Below are 22,662 nucleotides of genomic sequence, written 5' to 3'. Positions count from 1 at the left end.
GCATTTTTCTGCACATTTTTTGCAATATCTCAAAAACTACTGAAGTTACGAACCTGAAATTAGTTCCATTGGATTCCTCGTCAAATTTGACATAAGATCACACTAGTTTTAAACATCTTTTAGCCATAGAAAAATTATTAAAAATAAAAATTGATATACAAATTTTGAACATTTTGCCATGTTTTTTCAGCTAATCCTTGGAAATTGACAACAATGTTATACATGGTTCATCTCGTATTGATCTCCTCTATCGATCTACGTAGGTCTCAATGCTAGATTCCGCGGCCCATAAACTAAAGTGCCCTCGAACTATTCTCTAATCTATTTCATGAAATTAAATGGTTCATGTATAATAATACAGTCATGGTATAAACAAGTTTGAGCTATTTACAAGCATGGAACAGGTTAATTTATTGGAATTTGTAATTAAGCTAAAAAGAGTTATATCACGGAATAAGCATAAATACAAAATAAAATAGCAGCTCAGTGATAAAATATTTCATTAAAAGTACATCATTATGGTGTATATTAGAATTAATAAATTAAATAATAAACTCAATGAAAATTCCAATATTTTAGGTTAGAAACGAATATTAATCGATATTACAAAATCCGGTACTGACCTTAATTTTTGGAAACACCAATCTAATGAACGTATACAATCTCAAATGCTTTAGTTCATTCAAGAGCTGTTCTACTGCATCAACTCAATTTGATTGAGCACAATTTAGTTAAAATTATGTTTTGTTAACTATTAAACTAACCTCAACGACAACAGAATTTTGTTTACATCTTTGCCAAAGCCATCTGAATCTGAATCTAGAATCGGCAACACCAATTAACTATGGCACTGGCTTTGTGGCTTCAAACCTTAGACCAGTTATAGAATAGACACGGCCCACTGTATATTCACACTGAAAGTCGATGAAGCCAACATCTATTGCCATATCGCCAAATCATGACGTCAGCATCGTATAGAAAACTTTTCTGCACTATAGTGCGGTTCACGTTATAATGACAGTATTTGATTAACTTTGGTTTTGCTATCCTAGTTTATCATTTGACTAAGCCGGTGGTACTATCCTTTACTAGGTCCACAAAGATGCCAATTATGTTTTTGACAGTGTAGAAATATAATTAATTAATGCAGAGAATCGGTATCGCAATTCTTTATATCTTTATCCACTGCCATTATAACGTGGACCTCACTATACGGCACGTTATAATGGCAGTGGATAAAGATAGAAGAATAGCGATGCCGATTCTCTGCATTTAATTATATTTCTACACTGTCAAAAACATAATTGGCATCATTGTGGACCTAGAGAAGGATAGTACCACCGGCTTTGTCGAATGATAGACAAGGATAGCAGAACCAAAGTTGATCAAATACTGTCATTATAACGTGGACCTCACTATAGGGAGCAGCACTTGTACAAATATGATTCCAAGCATGGTATTTAGATGAAAAATACTATGTACCGTAAAAAATACTGTGTACCGTGTCTTCTTCTATAGTGAGGTCCACGTTATAATGACAGTATTTTGATCTACTTTGGTTTTGCTATCATTGTCTATCATTTGACAAAGCCGGTGGTACTATCCTTTTCTAGGTCCACAACGATGCCAATTATGTTTTTGACAGTGTAGAAATATAATTAATTAATGTGGAGAATCGGTATTGCTATTCTTCTATCTCTATCCACTGCCATTATAACGTGGACCTCACTATAGTATTATTATGTACCGTGATTCCAAGGTCTATATAGACCAAGGTCCAATACCTTGGATGATTCAAGATCTATAGAAACCTTGGAGGATTTTGGAATGATTTGAAGTAGATTTTATTGTTGGCCACTAGTGCTAAATGGTGTAAAAACTGGGACACGGATAAATAATAGGAGCAATAATAATTATTATTATTGTTGACATTATTATTAATGTTGTCAGATTTTTCAGAGCTATCCGGTTATTTATTATTATTATTATTTGAAACACAATATTCTACATGTTGTCGCATAATTATTAGGCCTACTGATTTCAGATTTAAATCCATTAGTATATTCATTCATTTATACGATAAGTAAATTATCAAAAGTACAAGTAAAGTAACTCAACACAACAAACTATGTTGATTATGATAAAAAAGGTAACTTATATTGCAACTACAGTACCTACTATTAAAGGAGGTCTAAGTTAATTTATATTTGGTTCTGGGTTCAAATAACAATATAAAAATAATATAGGCCTAAATGAAAAGCAATTTTTTTTTATTTGAGTTTTGTATCATATCGAGGTACGGTATTAATACTAAAATAATTTGGTATCATATCATCAAGTTATATCTTATAGAGGAATTACTATAATATCTGAGACAATCTAACCAATCACTCACTTGTCACTACCGTAAGCAAAATTATAATGTTATGTACCGTACCTACTGTCTCTTAGAATTCAGAGTCTAAGCGATAGAGAATATAAAGACAAAGCTGATCTTTGTCCGATTTCAGTCCACACTCCACATTGAAAACATTTTTTTTTCATAAAGATCTCTGTTTATTCTAAGAAATAGGCTACAGTAGATTTGAAAACTGAAAAGTGTATGTGGAAAGTGAAAGATACGCACCAAAGACAGATATATAATATTAAGTACTCTAATATGATATTTAATTAAAATATTTTTTTCGAATTAAAAATGGATACAAATTTATTTGGAAACAAATACTGATAGTTACCATTTAAATTTGTACAGTATAAGGAGGGTCATGAGATTGTCCACCAGATTCCTTACTTTGAATTAGACTTCTATGTATTTTTCAACGATCACATAAACTGTTCATCCTCATCAATGACATTTTTAATAGTTGTGAGGGTTGTTAGTATGCGAGTATAATGCAGTCTAGGAGTAATGCAATCTTGCAATCTGATGAATTTCAATCCAGATTAATATACTTTCAGATAAGGATAGATTGAACAGAATTGACTCTCTTTATTTACTACCGTAGATTACAACAGAATTAGATTTTCTATGACACTAGCAGTGCAAAAAATGTTGAAAAAAATCATAGCTACAGTATGATCCAATATATTGAGATACAGTCTAAAGTAGAAAAATAACTTACCGTACATTTCTTCAACTTATACTGTTTACTTCATACTTACTACCCTTATACTGTCCGTTTCAATTAATTTTGTAACTTGTTCATCAGTGTGAGGAAGATAAATGAACAAACGTATAGTTATATCATTAAATCAAATTTTATTGATAAATCTATAATTGGTAACAATGTATAATAATTATTTTGATTTCTTCACATGAAATATCATTAGCAACGGCGTAAAATACATAGAGAAAATAAAATAAATGAACAAACATTTCCAAAAATAAATTATAATTATTTTAACATTAAAATTATTATTTGAATTTGATTTATTACAATTGTAAAGAACTGTTACAATGTTAAAATATTAAATAGTTGATTCAACAATCAGTTTTTCTGCAATTTGAGTGAAATATTAGTTCAATTCTAGTTTTCTAAAAGAAATATGCTGAGCTTATTGTTTTGATAAAAACTGTCTTATGCAATAATTATTCAACTTAGTAATATCAGTTCAAATTTCAGTCTCATTAGTATAAAATGAAACAGTCTTGTATACTTTTCAGTCTCAATAATATTATTGAACAGTTTAAGAATTATAAAAATGTCATACAAAAACATTTCTTTTTCAGAATATTTGTCTTAGTGCTAGAAAATCAGACAGATACAAAAATAGTTTAATATAAATTTAGTACAAATATATAAGACATTTACGTAATAAACAGTAACTTGTAACTAAAAATGTTTTTCAAATTTTGTAAATCCTTTAAATATAAAGTTTACCTTTGGGATTTTTTAATTACTTCCTGAGATATGATAGCTTTTTCAAACTCAATCGACTTCCTGATTTATAGCATTCTTAGTTCATAGAAAATTCATAATTCATTTCAAAACGACAATAATTAAAATATAAAAAGTAAACGATATACAAAATACTTTGGCACTATATATAATATTTACAAATACATTCTCTTTATGCAAATAATATTGAAGTTGCACCAAAAATGTTCAAATCCTTGAAAATAATTCAGTATTAACCAATATTAGTACCAATTCAAAATATTGTTTGACTAAATTCAAATGTACCACCTTCTTTAACAAAATGAACAGATCTTCGAATAAAAAAATAAATTGAGGGTAAAATATTATAGCATTAATTTGTGACAGGCTACTCGTATATCAATTCTATTAATTCTTTTATCTACTGGATTTACATTTCTTATATATTCTCATATCACAACATTTTATATCATTTCCTACTATCTTAGAATACTAAACATTATTTACATCATACACGACTTGTCATCCCGAATTAACTTGATAATATATATTTACACACATATAATATTTAATTTAGAAGTGTATCTTGTATTTTTAAGTGTATTTTTGTATTTTGGCAAAATAAAGATTTTGATTTTGATTTTTTTATCATCATTTCATAGGTACATCTGTCACAAAACAAAGGTTTTATAGGATTTATTACCACATATAACCATTTTAAAAAGGTCACATTTGTGAATGGATTTGTTAATTAACATTTTGTGTAATTTATTGTTTTGATACTGGCCTATCTCTATATTTATATTCCGATGAATAGATTCAGAATTATAAAAGTCAAATCTTTATCTTTCTCTCATATTCACTAGTACACATACAAACTTACAAATCTATACTTATTGTAATAGGTGATCGTGGGGTACGGTACCTTATCTATTATAGAGCAGACACCTCAACTTGGCCGCCTCATTTCTCAACGACGCGTTCTCATACTTGAGCTGAATATTTTCCTGCTCCAGGAAGGCGGCCCTGATGGCGATTTCGTCCTCCTTGGCCCTGCGCGCGTCGCGCGACCTCTTCGCCGCCTCGTTGTTCTTCCTCCTTCGCTCCCAGTAGGCGGCATCCTTGCCGTTGCTGTCTGTGCAGGAGGTTGGCTGCTGTTGCTGGGAGTCGCTCTTCTTGGGGCTGACGGGACGCTTCATCTTGGAGTAGTTGGTATTGCTGGAGACGCTCTGTAGCTGAGGGAGCAGACGCCGTCTGAACTCGGCGTAGGCCTCGTTGGACGCGTGGCCGAGGATCGCTTCGGCGGTGGAGAGTGCGGGCAGGGTGAGGGGGTCCTTGGGGTAGGCCTTGAAGGGGCGCGTTGGTTTCCCGATCTGTTCACAACGGGGGAGATAAGGGTAGGTGTCACAATCCCTGCACCAAACGGTGTAGTGGTGGAGTATGATGTGGAACTGGGTGGCGACAACGAACCCCTGTCTGAACTATCCTCCGATGACTCCATGTTGTGGTAGTAGGTTGTCGTTGGATAGCAGGCGATGGGACTGATTGGTTGGTAGGATGTCGGTGATGCAGCCTCATGGATGTCGGGCTGGTGCGTGATGTACTGATGCTCGTTTTTGGATTTGGTCTTCCTCAAATCGAGGACGGTGTGATCGGATGAAAGCGAGAAGTCCATTGCCATCGGTGTGTGCGTGTGGCTGCCCATTACGCCGAGCATGTTGTTCACCTGCAACAAGCAAATTTAATATTGATTAGTTATAGGAATCGATTGAAAACTTTTCAGTAAAATAATGAAATTTACATACAGTGTTTTCTATATGAAGAATGTTCAAAAAAAAATCAGAGTAAGGCTAGTTTCACACTCATTCGGTTCGTTTCGTTTTCGGCAAATTCCGATTAGTGTAAAACGGTAATTCGGTTTGAATTCGGTACCGAATGGAAACCGCATAGAACCGAACGCCCACTTGACTCTTAATAAAATTCCATCAGGTTTCAATTCGTTGCTAGCGAGAGGCTACTTTCACACACTTTCGGTTCGGTTCGGTTCGTATCGTTTTCGGTTCGTTTTCGGCAAATTCCGATAAGTGTGAAACGGTGATTCGGTTTGAATTCAGTACCGAATAGCAACCGCATAGCACCGAACGCCCCCTCGACACGAATAGGTTTCATCATATTCGAATTCGTTGCTAGGGAAACGGGAAGAAACAAAGTCTTTTACACACGCTTGCCTTTTTTGTTTTTATTTTAAACTGATATCGTGATTACCTGTTTCAAAATTTTCCAAGTCAAAATCATATGGTCAATTCATTTCTGTTAGTTCACAGGAACATTTTTTTCTCAATGAATAGTTTGCTAAAAAAATAATTATGAAAGATATAAATAATTAAAACTCAGGGAGAATTTTTATTTTTCCACGAATATTATATGATTTCATCAATGGAGAGAAGAGATGAAGTTTATATATCATGTGTCAAAACAAGAACAAATTTTCAATTAAAAAAATCATCTCTCTGAACATCCAAAATTAACATAATCAAAAAGAAACTATTCAAATAATTCACAATTTTTAATTAATTTTAAAATTTTGTTGTTCAAGAAATAACATATCACAATTTAACACAAGCTGTTATATTTAAATATACCAGCATGAACTGTGAAAATCCAAACACAGCTGTGTTTGAGAAGAAAATACCTAATTAGAACCGTACGAATTAAAACCTGACATGTATGAAAGCCTCATTCGTTTTCGGTAACGAACCGAACCGAACCGAATGAAACCGAAAGCGTGTGAAGCTAGCCTTACACATTCATAGTGTAATAGAAACTGTTTATTATTAAGTACCCCTTAAAAAATCAAAAATTATTTATTTATTGACAATAAATAGTAAATACAATGTGGTTAAATTCAACAGGCATTTGCCTAAAACTTCTTCAAATCCTATTTTGAAGTTATCTGAATTATAATCACAATTTTTATTTATCCAGAGATTATGTTGAGTTGATGTCAAGTTCATGTCATTCACACATAATTTGGAGTTCGAAATAAATTTCTACAGAAATTTTAGTCTATTTGCATATTCATTTGTCCCCTAATTAATGAAAGTGTAACACAAAACCAAACGAATAGGTAGCTATTTCAAGCACAGTATCAAAATATCTAAAAATAAATTCTCTAGTGATGTTATATCAAATTAAGTAAATAGAAATACGATTAAGCATGATTTTGTATTTCACAAAAATAACCAATTGACTTGCTGCAATTGATTATTGGCTGACAATATTGAAGTTGAAGGTAATACAGAGAAATGCATTCTATTTTGAAATATTTGATCATTTTAGTAGTACGATATTCTATCGTTGATATCAGTGATTACACATCTAACATCTTTGATGTCTATATATCTGTATTCGATTGCCGTTTTAGTAGCTGACCAAACATAATCGCTCGCCACCTTGAAGTAACGTGTAACGTCCAGCAAAACTGGAGAATTTCTAAGAACACTGACATAGATTTCGAAACGTCAGCCCTTTGACATATTTTGTGAATTAGTGGAAGGCCATAGAAACAGATCAATGGCTAGAGGCCATTTAGTAGAAAACCCCGTTAGAAATGTCACTGTCCAACCTGCCAAATATTCTATTGAGAAGAGTTCATTGCTATTCCAAGTATTTAACCAGTTTGTGAACTGAACTGTATTCTGTTTTTCTTCAGAAAGAATACACAAATACATACAAAAGATACAAAGAGCAGGAGCGTGAGAACTGTCGAACTACGAGTAAAAAGAATAGCTGAAACTGATTATGTGTCTCTACAGATAGAATACACAAAATAGTTTTGAAAGAAACAAAGTGGTGGAGTCTAAAAGTAACTGTAAAATGAGTAAGAAGATTAGTTTTGGAAGATGTCTTCAGATTTCTGGGGGTTTCAAAGCAAACAATGTTGTGATTTGTTGCACTATTGTTACCATATTAAACAAATAATAGATAATTGAACCTGTCCTTAATCTGAAGCCTTTTCACATCATGAACATTCATAACATTATTTGACGGAATTGTCAAACATCACAGTTTCAACTTGAAATTTTATTATGAACTGTTTGACAGCCCCTTTTTGTTTTTTGTTTTGATCAGTAGCCTCAGTTCAATCATGAATTTAGAATTAAGAAACGACAAACAAAATCAGCTGAATTCATCAAGAGAACAGAAGAATTTAACCAACCCTAATCCAATACCACTATCTCAATACAAATTCCAAATTATAATAATCCTCACTACCTGGAAAAGTATGAAAATTATGTTTAATCAGGACGATTCTGGATGAAATACTCGCTCTTCCAAGATACGTCCATAAAAATCGAAAAATCTTCATGCAAAATTGTTTTTGAATTTTCTGTCCACGCAATTATAGATTAAAATTCTTGAAATTTTCCTAAGCTTCTGATATTTCATCATTAAATTAAATATAACCAACATCGAATGGAATAAATACCTGCATATTTTCCTGGAGATTGATACTAAAACGAAATGAACTAAATCACTAATATTCCAAAAACTCACGAATTGAAACTCAAACTAAAGTAGGATTGAAAGTTGTGAGCTAGAGGGTGGAAGGATTCACATGAGAGTGTTCACTGCAACCAACCCCGAACAACTGACTGACTGATCAAATGCCAATGAACTCAACAGATTTCGTGGGGAGGATTTAATATAAAAAAAGAAACGGCACTTGTTGTATTGGAACCTGGCGGGGGAAGAAAAAAGGTCTATGCGACACTACTAAAGAATATAAAGAAGAAGAAGAGGAGGAGGTGGAAGAACAACCCTATATAGTGTGTAGTGGAATAGTGCAATAAAAAAAACGTTTCCGCACGTCTCTTAACGGGACTATAGTGTTCTTTTCGCTTACATAACTGTCGGCCCGTTCGTCCTATTGTGATTTGGAGGATTTTTTTAAAGCGAGGGTGGTTTATGGCTGTAAAAAACCTTCCTTTCCCACCCCTTGTCTGTTCCACTTGATGTAAAAGAAAAAACACTCACTATAGTATAGATCATTGGTCAGGGTTTCGTACAGGTAGGTGGAATTGGGTACTGATGATCAAGAAGTAAGAGAAGAATTTATAGATTTGATTTTCTTTTGCTCAGCATTCTTATTCCATGTATTCATCTTCGTCTTCATCGTCATTTTCCTCTTTTTCTTCATCGATATAGTTTCCTTCCAATTTTGTTCTGAATCACTTTTCTTCAACCACCTCTTACACACTTTCCATGTCTTCCGTGACTTCTTTCCTGTTCCCTTTCCTTCACTTCTGTAATAATCTTTTATCATTAACTTCCTCCTCTCTACTCTCTTCATCTTTATTCATCACTTTTTACTTCTTATCCTCTCTCAGGTCACCCTCAACCTCTTCCAATGTTCGGTTCTTTCCTTTTTCTTTCTTATACGGTTCTTGTTTTTCTTCTTCATTCTCTTCCTAAATCTTCTTCCTGATCAACTTCTCTTTTTCTTCTCATTCTCCTCTGCTAGACTCCCCTTTCTCCATCTTCTTCTCCTTTCTTCCCTCCTCTCATTATTTCTGGACTAAAATTATCAAGGAATGAAAGCAATAGCAGAAGTTTCGACCACCATCTCTTTCATTTTTCCTCCATATCCCACTATCTTTCCATTCCTCTCTTCTATATCCTCGTTTCCTTCTCTTTTCTTTGTGATTCTTCTTGTCCTGTCTCGCTTTCTCTACATAATAATTCTCTTCTTCTCTTTTCTTTTGCGATAACATCAAGTTCTGAAAGGTGGGTGATGAGTGGCAGTGGAAGAAGTACAATAGGTAGAAAAGATAACTCATAAATGATTCGGAGGGAAAAATGCACAGTGAAAGCTCACTGATAAAAAGGATCTCTAGCGGAAGAGAAGTGGAGAATTCCGAGGCTCAAGTGCAAAAAAGAGATAGCGAATAAAAAAGGCTGAAGGTTGTAGGGATGCGGAAAGGATTCTAGACGGAAATTCAGTCCCGTTTAAACAAACTGATTTCTAAAGAAGCAGCTATTCGACAATTGATTCGAAAAGGAAACGTTCCTTTTGGGGACGTTTTAAAGGGGGAATTCCGCTATCTGTTGCTCCCCTGAATTCGAATTTAATTTGTTCAGAAAACCTCTTATTGCCATTGTAGTTGACAATAGTGTTGACAATATGGGACATGACGCTTACATGCTAAATGAATTGTAAATCGTGGAGTGTTTATCTTATTCCTCTATCTTGTCCTGAGTAGTTTCTACATCTGTTCGAATTTCTTTATCTTTTCTTCTGATCTGCTAGTATTGGTAGCCAAAAATACGATTCTATGTTTTTTACGAAGTTTTGAGAAGACAGTCGTCCTGAATTTTGTATTTCTGAGATGAGCATATGAAGTTGAGTCAACTGTGATTTGGTTATTTTATCTAAAGTAAAACATAAGATAGTACCCTAATTTGAATTGGCAGCGTATGAAGGATGCAAGAGAGTTAATATGAGGGGGTCTGACCTCTGAGTCCTGACGAATGATTGAAAAATTGTATTTCAGTACCATTCTCAATTTGTTTTGAGTGTCTAAACGAGTAAATCTACAGATAATATTGGATTCATCAACTGCTTCATGAACTTGGGACGGTCCAAATAGCGAAAATGGACATAAATATAACAATAGACGAATATTAAAAATAGTAAACAAATTATATACCATAATTTGTATACATTAGGCTGGGCTGGAGGCTAAAGAAAATTTCATTTGTTATGTTGTGTAGCTGCTCGGTCATTAAAATTCGTGTAAATATTTTTAGTGCCTATTTCAAAGTTAACTCTATTCATACTCTACACTTCAAACTTACTACAGTTAAACGTATCCTCGATGATGGGGATTTGCTTTTATTTTAGTGGAGAGTCAAACTATTATTATGACTATTTCTATTATGTTATAGGAATGGGTAGGGGTTACTGATACTGATAGTATTGTCCCACAAGCTAGTTGTCAGTTCACATTCTCGCCTTCAGGCTTTTAATTTTAACTGGTATTTTTTGTGTGCTCTCCCAAATGGGTCCAGGCCTAACAACCAGGTGCCAGCTCATAATCTATCAATTTTCAATAGCAATATTCTAGCAATTTCTAAGAGGTTGTCGACCTTTTCTTCTGATGATACCCAGTCGCCTCTTCCGTAATTCACTGCACCACCAATACAGGCCTACAACCGCCTTAACAACACTATGGCCTAATTATTTGTCCTGTTATCTCCGCGGCGTAGCCACTCATTAAAAGCAGCGGCAGCAAAAATCACAACAAATAAACGCGAACGTGCAGATCATCACGCAACCACCATGCCTCAGGCCCACAAATACTACAACAATAATGAAAGAAAGAGAGAAAGAGATGGAGAGCGAGCGCGAAATTGTGAGTGTGAGAGAGACGAAGTTTTATAAGAGAACCGCCGAATATCACAGACCGTTTAGCTAGTTAGCCATTAGCGCCGAACTGTATGGATTTGCTATTAAATATAGTAAATAACTGTAATTTATAGTAATAGTTACTGTAATTTTGCATCGAGTGTGGTCAACAATCTCTAGGTGCGATGACTCTTAGACCTTCATTACAAGGTTACCAACAAATTTATATAAGGTTACCAACAAATTTTATAAGAGTCATACCCCTACCATCTTTTAAAGTTATTCTTATGTGTAGATAATTTAGAAACCAGATCATCAAATTGTAGTCAACAGTCTTGAAGGAGCGATGACCCAAGACCTTCAAAGCAAGGCTACTAGCAGATAGGATTCATAAGGTCATACCCCTAATACTTTATTATATTATTTCATTGAAGATTATTTATAAATCTTCGTTAACATCATCAGTGTGAAATCGAGTTTTTAAACACACTCTTCCTTGAATTTTTTTCCAAAAAAGATCAGAATTTAATTTAAATTGAATATTCTAGCCAAATTGTAAATTATTGAATTAATATGATTATTTTTACAAGTAGGAGCTTGATGTACCTAAGTTGATAATCATGTATCACTGAGAATTAGTTATCTACTATATAAATCTATCTCACTCCTGCCCTCTCACTTTATATTTATTGCTTGCATCAAATATTGCTCTTCCTATTTTCTCTTTTGAGTGAAGAGATGATCGCTTATCATCTTCCGAATAGTGACGTCAGTATAGTTCCTATGACTATCAACTTGTCGAGAGATGATTCTTTTAGAAGAGTTGCGTTCCATTTTCTGGGAAAACACTATTAGACTATTAAGGTTATTCACAAATGTGTTAAAATCACGTTTAAATCGTAGTAGAGATATCTCCTAAGCCCTCTTCTAGGAGAAATATCTATGTCAATATTTGGTCAATGAAATTACTGAATTGTGAATTTGTGAATCGTGTAATTGGTGGAAACTGGAGATGCAATTTATTCACGTGAATTTGAACAGATAACATTTTATTCTTTATGAACCTTTTGAAAGATAGTTTCTAGAAATTTTCTGAACGTGGTCTTTTTTTGAAAGATTTTCTTCTCATTTAAGCTAGGCTACCAGATTACATTTTCCTTCGTTATCCTATCCCAGTTTCTTATGTTGTGCGGTAGCGATTATCAAAATATTCTAATGATTCTCAAATAATTATCAGAAATATGAAAATGTTTCAAATGGTTCTACATAACTATATTACAAGGTAACTTTATTTTTTCTTTCCCTATCATTTTGATTATGTACTTATTGAATTAATCATAGAGGTTCATAAAGAGGTTCAGGTTTGAGGTTAATCAATTAACCATATTATTGAATTAATATAGAATTAATCAACTTATTGAATTAATCATAGAGGTTCATAAAGAGGTTCAGAGGTTTGAGGTTAATCATAGGTTCATAAAGAATAAAATGTTATCTGTTCAAATTCACGTGAATAAATTGCATCTCCAGTTTCCACCCAATTACACGATTCACAAATTCACAGTATATTGTATTGTATATGGGACAGTTCTATAACACTTCCCAATGATAAAGTATACAATATTCTAGAACAGTATTGGATCAACTTCTGTATAGATATTTTTTGAAAAATAGAACAATATAGGCCAATGTACTCAATCACTGATCCATCCATTTTCATAACGTGAAGAAGCAAAAATTTCTATTGAGAAACGAAAATAACTGCACATCCCAAACAATATTCAAAACCAATTGATTGTCTCAAGCTTGAAATTCTAGGTATTGTTCAAGATGCCACCATCACAGCTGTTTCCAAGCACTCAAGATATTGTTCAAACTCCAAAGTGATGTCAAAAGTCGACATTTGTCTCTATACATTTCACAATTTCTATGAAGCTTTTCGACTGGATAATCTGCATAAGGCAAGCCGCTACTGGTTTTCGAATGCACAGTATTACAGATTTCTTGGAACTGATAAAGACTGGGTAGAGTTCAGCCAACCTGAAGAGAATCTTGACTCCACAAAACTTTGACAAAGGTTTAAATTCTGTTAGTTCAAATCTATTCACTAGTGGAGAATAGGGCATGTTATTGTAAAATGGATATTCTATTCATTAGTGAGAGGTATTCATTTTTTTTCAAACAATACCAACTATGCGTTGTATAGCTCGCGGTAACTTTGATCAAGAAGTTGTCTTTCTATTTTACATGCTGGTGGGTCGAATACCTTTGGATAAGTCTCAAGAATTGGTTAGTTCAGTGTTCCGGAAATTTTCTAGTTTTTAAATTTTAGTTTACTTGGGAGGTCACGGTAACCTATCCTCACGTATTAAAAATCCTAAAATCCCATCCTAAAAATGATATTTTGAATATTTATTGTAATAATTTGATTTCTTATAATAATTCTATTGGAAAAAGGAAGTAGGCCTATGCTCGGCTGCTGTGACAGCTATTGCTTACTTATTGGTCTTTTCCTTTTTGGTCAAAGTTACAAAAAAATATAAATATAGATAAAAGATTAATAATACATAAAAAATGTATTATCTATTATATTTAGTATGAATTGGAATGAAATTTGATTTGGCTGATAGTATACAATAATTTAATTGAAATCGGTTATTCGTAATTGAAAAATTTCTATTCATTACCTTCCTATTTAATTTATATTCATGGGTACTGTAGTGTGATTGAAAGATTTATTGAAAGTAGTGAAATTTTTGATTCTCAATAAATTATTCATTCATGACAAACTTTCTTATAAAATATTGACTAGTCAATGAAATGAATCGAGATAAATGAGTCTTATCTCAAAAATTGATTTCATCAAATGATATAATTCATCATCCAATAGGTGATTAAGAGCTCCTAATATTTCACAATTCCCAGGAAAATTAAAGTCTGTTATTATACATTCTGACGCAACGAAATACAGTTAGTTGATTTTACGTTCCAAATGTATTTATATCTTGAAATTTAGAGTACTATTACAAAATACTTTCACTACTGTTAACATAAATTATATCGCGTTTCACATCACCTAATACAGTATAACAGTTTCACCAAATATTGCCGAATGTTTATTACGGTTAGCAATAATAGTATAACTATGAGTCAGTCGGAAATATCTATGGTATGATTATTGCATGAACTATAAAAATTATTGAACATGGTCAGTAACAATTAGTAATAAAAATTTCTTGATAAACATTAATGATTGAAAAAATCAAACTAAAATTTCAATTTCTACCAATCAAGTGAAATGAGGAATATAGCAATAAATTATCACATTTATTATTTATTAACATAACGTGGCATATTGTTTCGGTTATTAGACCTACACCGCTATCGATTTCTTGTAAACTGTACTATAAGTTTCAAAATAACGTTTACTGTAGAATTTTATGAAATAATTCCCAGATAAATGGTTCCCTATAATAGCAAAGTATAAGTGTGGTATAATGATCCATTCTGTTAAATAAACTTTATTGTGCCCTAAAAAACAATTGCAGAAAGTCCCGCTAGACTCGCTCTAAAAAAGGGTCGGAACTGGACAAAAAATAACTTCCTCAAACAAAACAAAAACCTTCTCAGTTCATTTACAATGTACCCGTTATATGCAAAAAATGCTACAAACCCTAGTTTTTTTGCAGACTAAAAAGATTGTCCAAACAATTGTCACCGACCGATTGTAAATTGTTTTTTAGTTTGGGTCCCGTTATATTTTTGAGAAAAGCCGAGACTTGTCCTAGATTTTGTTAATGGACGCTTTTGTTTGAACACCGACAAAGATTTTAGCAAAGAGGCCCAAAAGATGACTTCTCCATATTCTGACAATCCGACATGCTACGAAAATAAACATTCTGTGCCCCCAAAAAAATTATAACGGCGTTTATCCAAACCGAAACATGTCAAAGAAATTTTGTATGAATTTGTCATGGTATCCAAAGTTTCATTTGTTATTATTTTATGAGCTCTATTTCATCCTCATGAGTTCTTCTGGTATACTTTGACTGTATCTCAATATTTGTAGATTCAATGAACATTGCTCGAATTTGTTCATTCCATCAATTTCACATAATACTATTTATATTCAAGTTTTATCCCTCGAAAAATATTGGTACTAATAATGTTGCAATACATATGACTACACTACAAATCATTCTTAAAATGTTATTTCATATAAACATATTAATTTCGAAACATCTTTTCTTAGAATAACGTTTTCAGTCAGGCTCATTGTCATTTTTGTATGCGTCAGAACTTATGTCTTTGTCATGGGCTTATCAATTATTGTAGACGTATTGAACCTAAGTAATTCATGACAATATATTTTCGGCTTACAATAAATTTTACAAATTTGCATAAAATGTACAGTTATTTAAAAAATGACAACTACTTGTGTTCAACCATGTAAAAAATTAATAGCGACTCCAAAAATGCAATTAACAAAATGGGTTTTAAAAGGAGTGGGAAATTTTAATTCATGAGTAGTAGACTATGTTTAATTTACAAAAGTTTTTGTTTAATTTAAACAACAAAATATTTCAATCCAACTAAATTTTTTACTTGTGATTGACAGGACTTGCCTCAGTCCATCACGAAGATAAAATAAGTTTATTTTATTTATTTACAATGCGAATGACACTAATGACATTGGTAGATAAAATAATAAGGTAGTCCTTGTGCTTTTTTGGTAGTCCAAGATAAGGTTAGAATTTCACGTGTACATTTTTTATAAAATTTTAGTCCAAAATAAACATGAAAACTATAAATTTTGGATTTAGATGGCTTGAATTAATAAATTGATTAGAAATATTCCACTCAATTACCACTTTTAACGAATAATATTGAGATATTTAACAAAATTTGGAACCATTCAAGAAACACAAACTTGTGATAAAGTTTGTAATAAATCTTGAAAGAATCATTAGATAGAGCTTGCTAAAATATTAAAAATTTGTTCAGACTTTGACGTTTATCTAATCTATTCAACGACTTAGAATTTCGAGCTCTGAAGTAATATTCGTCCTGTGTAAATTCGCATATTCTTCGATTAAAAATAATGATCAGCAGAATTCAGTGCTGTACACTTTTTTAATATCTTGAGAACGATTGAACACAACCAATTGTCATTGGTAAGTTGTTAATAAAGTTTCCACCAAACATAAAAAATTATACATGAAAAATGGTACTCACCAATTCAACAATAGAGGATGTCAGTATCCTTTCGTCAGCGGCTGTCAACTGATGCGTCAGGAGTCTCCAAAAATCACAAAAATCCAAAAAAGAAAACGCCAAATTTTCAACTCGGTAAAACAGTTCCAACAGCTGATTGAAGTCGCGAGCTAGAAATAGTACAGTGACAGTTCGATGCTGCTAGAAACAGTATTCTATAGATGATTGCAGGTCGTTAGTGAAACGGCTACTGAAGGAAGCGTGGAACCGTTCGGTTTAGGTAGCTTCAGGGGATGAAAATCATCTAAAGACAGCAGTTAGCGGTTCTTTCGACCATTCTTTCACTCGACGGAAGGGTGATAGGGAGGAGGAGGGTTGAAGGGACTCATCCCTTCCTAGCGAACTTTCAAGGTCAATTTTCCATCACCATACTATCTCTCTCACACTAGAAACATTTCCATTGTCCTCTCTCTTGCACTCGTAGGATGAACGGGAAATGTTTCGACCAATGGGAGAGCGTGTTTCTGTGTTGAAAGGGTTGGTCAGGTCATTGAGAGTGGACACTGTACCCCCACTATCACTCTGGAATAGAGAAAGGATTCTGGATCTAGTTTTACACTACTTTTACCGTAAATTGTGATTTTTTCATTCCAATTCACTAATTCACTTCTCTGAAATTTCTAATTTTTCTGAACTTGCTTGTCTACTTTTCAATTTCCACCTGTAATAATATTGGTGGCTACAATTAAGTCTACTCAACTTTTTTGGTACTACATAAAGTGAATTTTCCCATCAATAGTGAATCTCTTTCTTTCTGAAATGATTTCCTATTACAATTATTAATATTTATTAATTTATACATTGATAGATACAATATAATTCTCAACTATGAATGATTGGGAAAGGAACAACAGGCTTAAAGGCCAAAAGTGTTCCTTTCCCAAATTTAGATATATTGATACTAAAATGTGAAATTTTTACTAAATCAATTTTCAATCCAGGCTAGAAGTTTGTATTATTTTTTCAAAATATTGAATTCACCCTTATCAAATGAGTGACCTGAATGGAAAATAAAAAAAATATCTACAACTTACCTAGTGGATTGGGACACTCCCTCATATACAGTACTGTAGGTACCGGCACACTATGTTCCCATAACGAACAGATTAAACCGCGAGTTTTCTATTATTTAACTACGAATCGCAAGGATTTCCTTCCAATGCATTAAGGTGGTAGAAAATCTTTCAAATTGTTAGTTCAAATGAATTCGAGTATACTATTAAAACAGCAAGAGGTGTTATTGTATCTTATTTAAGCATAGGCCTACTTGTTCAAGATACGATGAAATAACTAAATAGCCTCTTTTCTCATCATCCGTCATTCTCACAGCCACCGTCCCAGCTCTTTCTCCCAATTCCGCCGTTTCTTGCGTCCCCTATTTTCATCCCTTTTTCTGTACATCCTTGTCCTTTCTTCCTGCCACATTCCTCTCTTCTTTCCACTTGCCAGTATTTTCAAACGAGAAGATTGATATTTCAGCAAGCAAATCGGTTCCTACAACAACAACTGATAGAATTTTCGTTGGACAAAGGGAGTGTCAATCACAGGTTGACATCTGAGTTCTGGCTGCACACAGGAAGGCCAATAGCAAATCATTAGTGCACGAATTAGATCATCAATTTCGGGCCAGATCCTGAGTGGACGCAATATTTTGAATGGAAGGCCCACCCTGCTCCGGTGCACTGTTAGATGCACAAAAGTGGAATTTCGCAAAGGATGTGGGAGGAAATGGTGATGGTGGTGAGGGGGGAGAAGTGGGGAAGAGAAAAGTATTATGATGATGGAGAAGAAGAAGAAAATGAGAAGAAGAAAGTCAAATACAGGACAGAAGAAGGAGAAATAGATAAGAAGGAGGAGGAGAAGAAAACAATGATAAGAATTAAGAAAGGGAGAGGGTGAATGAGAGGAGACAGTACAAGAAGAAGGAGAAGGGAGAATTTTTTGAAGAAGGAGGAGAAGGGAATGGGTGTTGGGTGGAAGAGTAGAAGGATGGAAGGGGAATGAATTCAAAGGAAAAAGAGATAAGGTAAATAGAAGGAGGTGAAGGAGAAGAAAGTAATGATGAGTAGTTAAAAAGGGTGAGTGAGAATAAGAGGAGACAGGAAATGAGAAGATAGATAAGAAAATGAGAAGTGAAGGAAAAGTACAAGGAGTGAAAGTGCCAAAAAGAGATTTAATAATAATAATAATAATAAGAAAAAAAAGTTGTAGAAGTAAGAAAATTAGAAAAAGAAATGAAGAAAGCTGAATAAACAGAAGGATGAGGTGCATTAAGAGGACGTGAGAAGAGAACAAAATTAGAAAGAGAATAAGATGAGGAAAAAATAGAGATTCAATTACTTGAGATGCATTTGGAATGAGCAGGCGGAAAAGGAGGGGGAAGAGGTGTAGAAGGAATAGGAGAAGGTGAAAGCGAAGAAAAAGAAGCCAAGTGGCGAAAAGTCAGTGGAAATGGAAAAAGAGGTAAGAAAGGTAAGAAAGAAAGGTATTACAATCGAAAGGAGAAGACAGAGTGAATCGTGAGAGAGAAACATGATTATTTATAACATTGTGTACAAATTCTTGACATGAGATGTTCAACAATGAGATAAGATAAATAGAAAAGGAAAGATTAATGAGACGAGGAAGAGGGAGTAAAAGAACTGCTTTTCAGAAATGAAAAGCTGGGAAACTGATGACTTTAATGATTTAAAAGATAAGGGAAAAGTGTGATAAAGGAAAATATAAGAAAAAATGTACAGAAATGATGAGCGGAAGAAGGGAAAGACAAAAAGGAGTAATTGAAGAGGAGATGGAATGGGAAGAAGAGATGAAAAGGGTAGAAGAAAAAGGAGAAGAGAGGGTAGAGAGTAAAAGTAAAAGAGAATAAGAAAAATTATGAGAAAGAGAAGTAGTAGAATTGTTATATGAGAAAGAAGAAGTAGAAAGTGGAATAGGAGTAAACTTGAGAATGAAGGATGAGGAAGAAAAACGAAAGAGGTGGAGAAAGAGAGGAAGAGAACATTGAGAAAACGAAGCTGAAGAAGAAAAAAGTCATCTACGAAGAATGAAGCATGAAAAGGAGGTAGCAGAGAAGAGAATAAGGAAGAAGAGGGAGAAAAGAATGGAAAATAATGAGAAGAAAAGGGAGAGAAAGAAAAATAGGAGAAAAGAAGGAATAATAGAGATAAAGACTGAACAGTGCAACTGTCTCCAACCTCCAACAATGTCTCAATAACTCTCAACCCTTGTCAAACGGCTGGTGTGGTGTGATTCTCGAAGAATTCCATTCTTGAATTTTGACAGGCTGGCGAAAAATGCTCCAACTCTACTCCCATTGAACTGTCCTGTAACTTGCTGCTACTGGCTCACACATGGTGTACAGTGCAGAAAGGATATTCACCAATTTCCAAGTAAAATTCATTGCTTGATGAAACATTACTAATTTCAATACAATGATTTCTTTTCTTACAGAACTTGAATTGTCCCAACTCTAAAAACAATAATTTACTTCTTCATTGCTGGTAAATAGTGCTGGTAAATATATGGTAACTTATGTTCAACCTCACTTTCCTGAGTTTCTTATGAGGATCGAATTTATTCTAGAAGATTATGTCATATAACCAGTGAGTATAAAATGTAAATGAGGTGTTCTAAATTACTTTTAGACTACATTCTATATTCACTGCATATAGCTTTGTGGGTTAAGTGGAAGAGGGGGCAGTTATTGCCTCAACTTCGCCCACATCACTTGTTGTAATGTTATTAAGTGATAATAAGAGCCATTTATCTATCTATCATATAACTAAGCTACTCAGTCTGGTGATGATCAGATATTAGAATAATGAATACGTTTTTGCCCAGGACTACTTGAATATTTTTTCAAATCAAACAATAAAAATAGTTTTTCAAAATAATCAATTGAATTAACTTTGAAACTCACCCGGTTTCTTTCAATGGTTGTCCAGTATTTCCAATTGAAGAGCGTTGCCGTAATTTCGATAGATTTGTCATCTGTAATAGCAAAGGGAAACTTGATCACGCACTCTGTTGTATCAGCCATGGAAATCTAAAAACAATAGCGCAAATAGTTGTAGAAAATATATCACTAACTTTTACAAGTGAAATAAGTCTGAGTAAGCAGAACTGTTTGATAGCTAGTAATCCACTCAAACGATACTATCGTTTATAGGCCAAGTTGAATGGTTGAATCCAGAAACCTTATCTTATCAGCATAAGCATTGACTTATCATTCTTCGTTATTTGATCTGCAATAAATTATTCTTCCTTCTACTCGTGTTCCACATAATTGTCTTTTTGGACAGCTAATCAATATAAAGTATTGGAAAATATAAGGTCTATGGAATAGGAATGGTCCATATTTTTAAAGAATTCATTGTTATCTATTGAGGGAATATTCATTTAGCCTATGGAGTGAAAGTTACAATTTCTTCTAATAGAAATGCATTTGTATGTTTGAAGTACTGAGAGCAAAACTTTTTATTTCTGGTAAGGCTCATAAAAGTATGTGTTCTTTCAACGTAGGTAGTTAAGTTGAAAATTCAACTAATAATTCCCATGAAAAAATAAATAATCCTAACGAAGAAACTATTCAAAGTTTTGACTTATAACATTTCATGACTATCATTGAAACTCATATTCAAATCATCGTTTTTCAAATCACCTGCATTTGCTATCAGTAGTGTTATGACTAAAATGTAGCAGAATCTGCACGAACCTTCAACTCCATAATCACTTTGCTTGTGATTACACAAATTCAAGATCGCTCTCAAACAAGGATAAACTTTAGGATCGAAACTAATTAATACAGACCACTAATTTAGACTCCAATACGAATAATAATCTATGTGAGAACGTCTTGTACTCATCTCTCCCATTATTCCATCGAATGAATCACTAATGATTCTTATAAATACAGGCAATTAAGTGGCTAAATTTGATTCATCAATCGTAAAATGCTGAGTGACCTTGGAATTGACGCAATACAGTAGTATATTTTTACAGTTATACACCCCGGTCCAAAAGCAATATTAACTGCTGCCACTTCTTCAGTCTATAGTGAGATTCCTCTAAATTCAGTCAGGATTGGTTGAATGGATAGCATTGCTAGATGCCAACAGTTTAGAGTGAATTTCACTCTGGTTTGTCAATGTTGAGGTTATTTTCCTTCAAAATACACAACTAACTCATTAGCGGTAAAGCGAATCCTATTTTGCTTGGAAAGGTGACCTCCCGTAAATAATTGCCAAGAGCTATTAGCGTGAATAATATATTTCTGCGCTATCAGTTCTGTTAGAATTTGATTTTCTGTTGCGTAAATTGTCGAGATGAATAATGTGAAAGTTTTTACGAGTGTCTTCAGGGTATAATTTTACACGGGATTTCCCTGTGAATTATCATTTGAATGTAGGGATTCTTCAGAAAGATAGAATATAGAATTTACTATAGCAATTTTTATTTTATTATCACTTATTTATTGGATTATTGATCATGCTGCAGAAGATACCTATTCTATAAGCTATCCACATACTTCGAAACAGAGCTATCCTATTTATCTTGGAAACTGAACATAATAATATAATTGTTATTGGTGTTTGATGACAAGAACGTGTTGATTAGATCCCGATTTCGTTTAAAGTTATAGCCACCATTATGTAGTTTATCGTAACCGCCATTCCGTTTATCCATCAGCAAGTATTTCAGCCTATCAGGTGCTTCAGGTGCTTGATCAAGCATTTCGACCAATCACCGAACTGTTTCTTTCTTAGAGCCCTCACTATATTCAGAACTATGAAAAAAACTCAGTACAAAATTACTTCTTACTTGGGATGGACATGCGCAGCAGAGAAGGCATACAGTGGCAGGGATACAACGGCGGCTATGTTGCCGTTCTGCACCGGCCAGCTTTCTCAATTTCCAGTGAGTTATGCGCTCATGTTAAACATAGGAAGTTTCCTCTCTGCAATCACAGACTCCAAGTCAAAATAATTTTCTACGGAGTATAATGATTTTTTAGACGATACGGTCACAAAATATTTGTACTTTAAAATACAGTTCAGTAGACTTTTGTAACATGTTCTTCTTATCTTCAAACTTTCTTTT

At 33.5% G+C, this 22,662-nt stretch overlaps 2 protein-coding genes across 4 annotated transcripts in view; both read right to left on the bottom strand.

Annotated features, from left to right (window-relative positions):
• LOC111061687 (zinc finger protein 511) overlaps window positions 1–20,726 on the bottom strand; it is a 32,773-nt gene extending 12,047 nt beyond the window's left edge. The window contains exon 1 of one of the 2 annotated variants that reach the window (XM_022349382.2): window positions 20,483–20,726. In XM_022349382.2, the coding sequence (XP_022205074.2) occupies window positions 20,483–20,602 (120 nt within the window). In that variant the 5' untranslated portion in view covers window positions 20,603–20,726. Of the gene's footprint in view, window positions 1–623; window positions 826–20,482 lie in introns of those variants that run through there. The other variant, XM_022349389.2, reaches the window with a different exon arrangement.
• LOC120353416 (translation initiation factor IF-2-like) lies at window positions 4,941–16,834 on the bottom strand. Of its 2 annotated transcripts, none has more exons than XM_039437053.1 (2): window positions 16,522–16,834; window positions 4,941–5,604 (listed from the first exon to the last, which is right to left on the bottom strand). In XM_039437053.1, the coding sequence occupies exon 2, from the start codon at window positions 5,593–5,595 to the stop codon at window positions 5,074–5,076; it is 522 nt and encodes a 173-aa protein (XP_039292987.1). In that variant the 5' UTR covers window positions 5,596–5,604; window positions 16,522–16,834; the 3' UTR covers window positions 4,941–5,073. The 2 variants fall into 2 exon arrangements, with proteins under 2 accessions (XP_039292987.1, XP_039292986.1); XM_039437052.1 differs by lacking the exon at window positions 16,522–16,834 and adding an exon at window positions 8,368–8,519.
• Window positions 20,727–22,662: the final 1,936 nt, after the last annotated feature.

Source organism: Nilaparvata lugens, chromosome 10 (genome assembly GCF_014356525.2).
Source record: "Nilaparvata lugens isolate BPH chromosome 10, ASM1435652v1, whole genome shotgun sequence".
In the NCBI taxonomy this organism is placed as follows: domain Eukaryota; kingdom Metazoa; phylum Arthropoda; class Insecta; order Hemiptera; family Delphacidae; genus Nilaparvata; species Nilaparvata lugens.
Note: the sequence above shows the minus strand (reverse complement) of the source record. Positions and strands in the feature narration are given on the sequence as shown.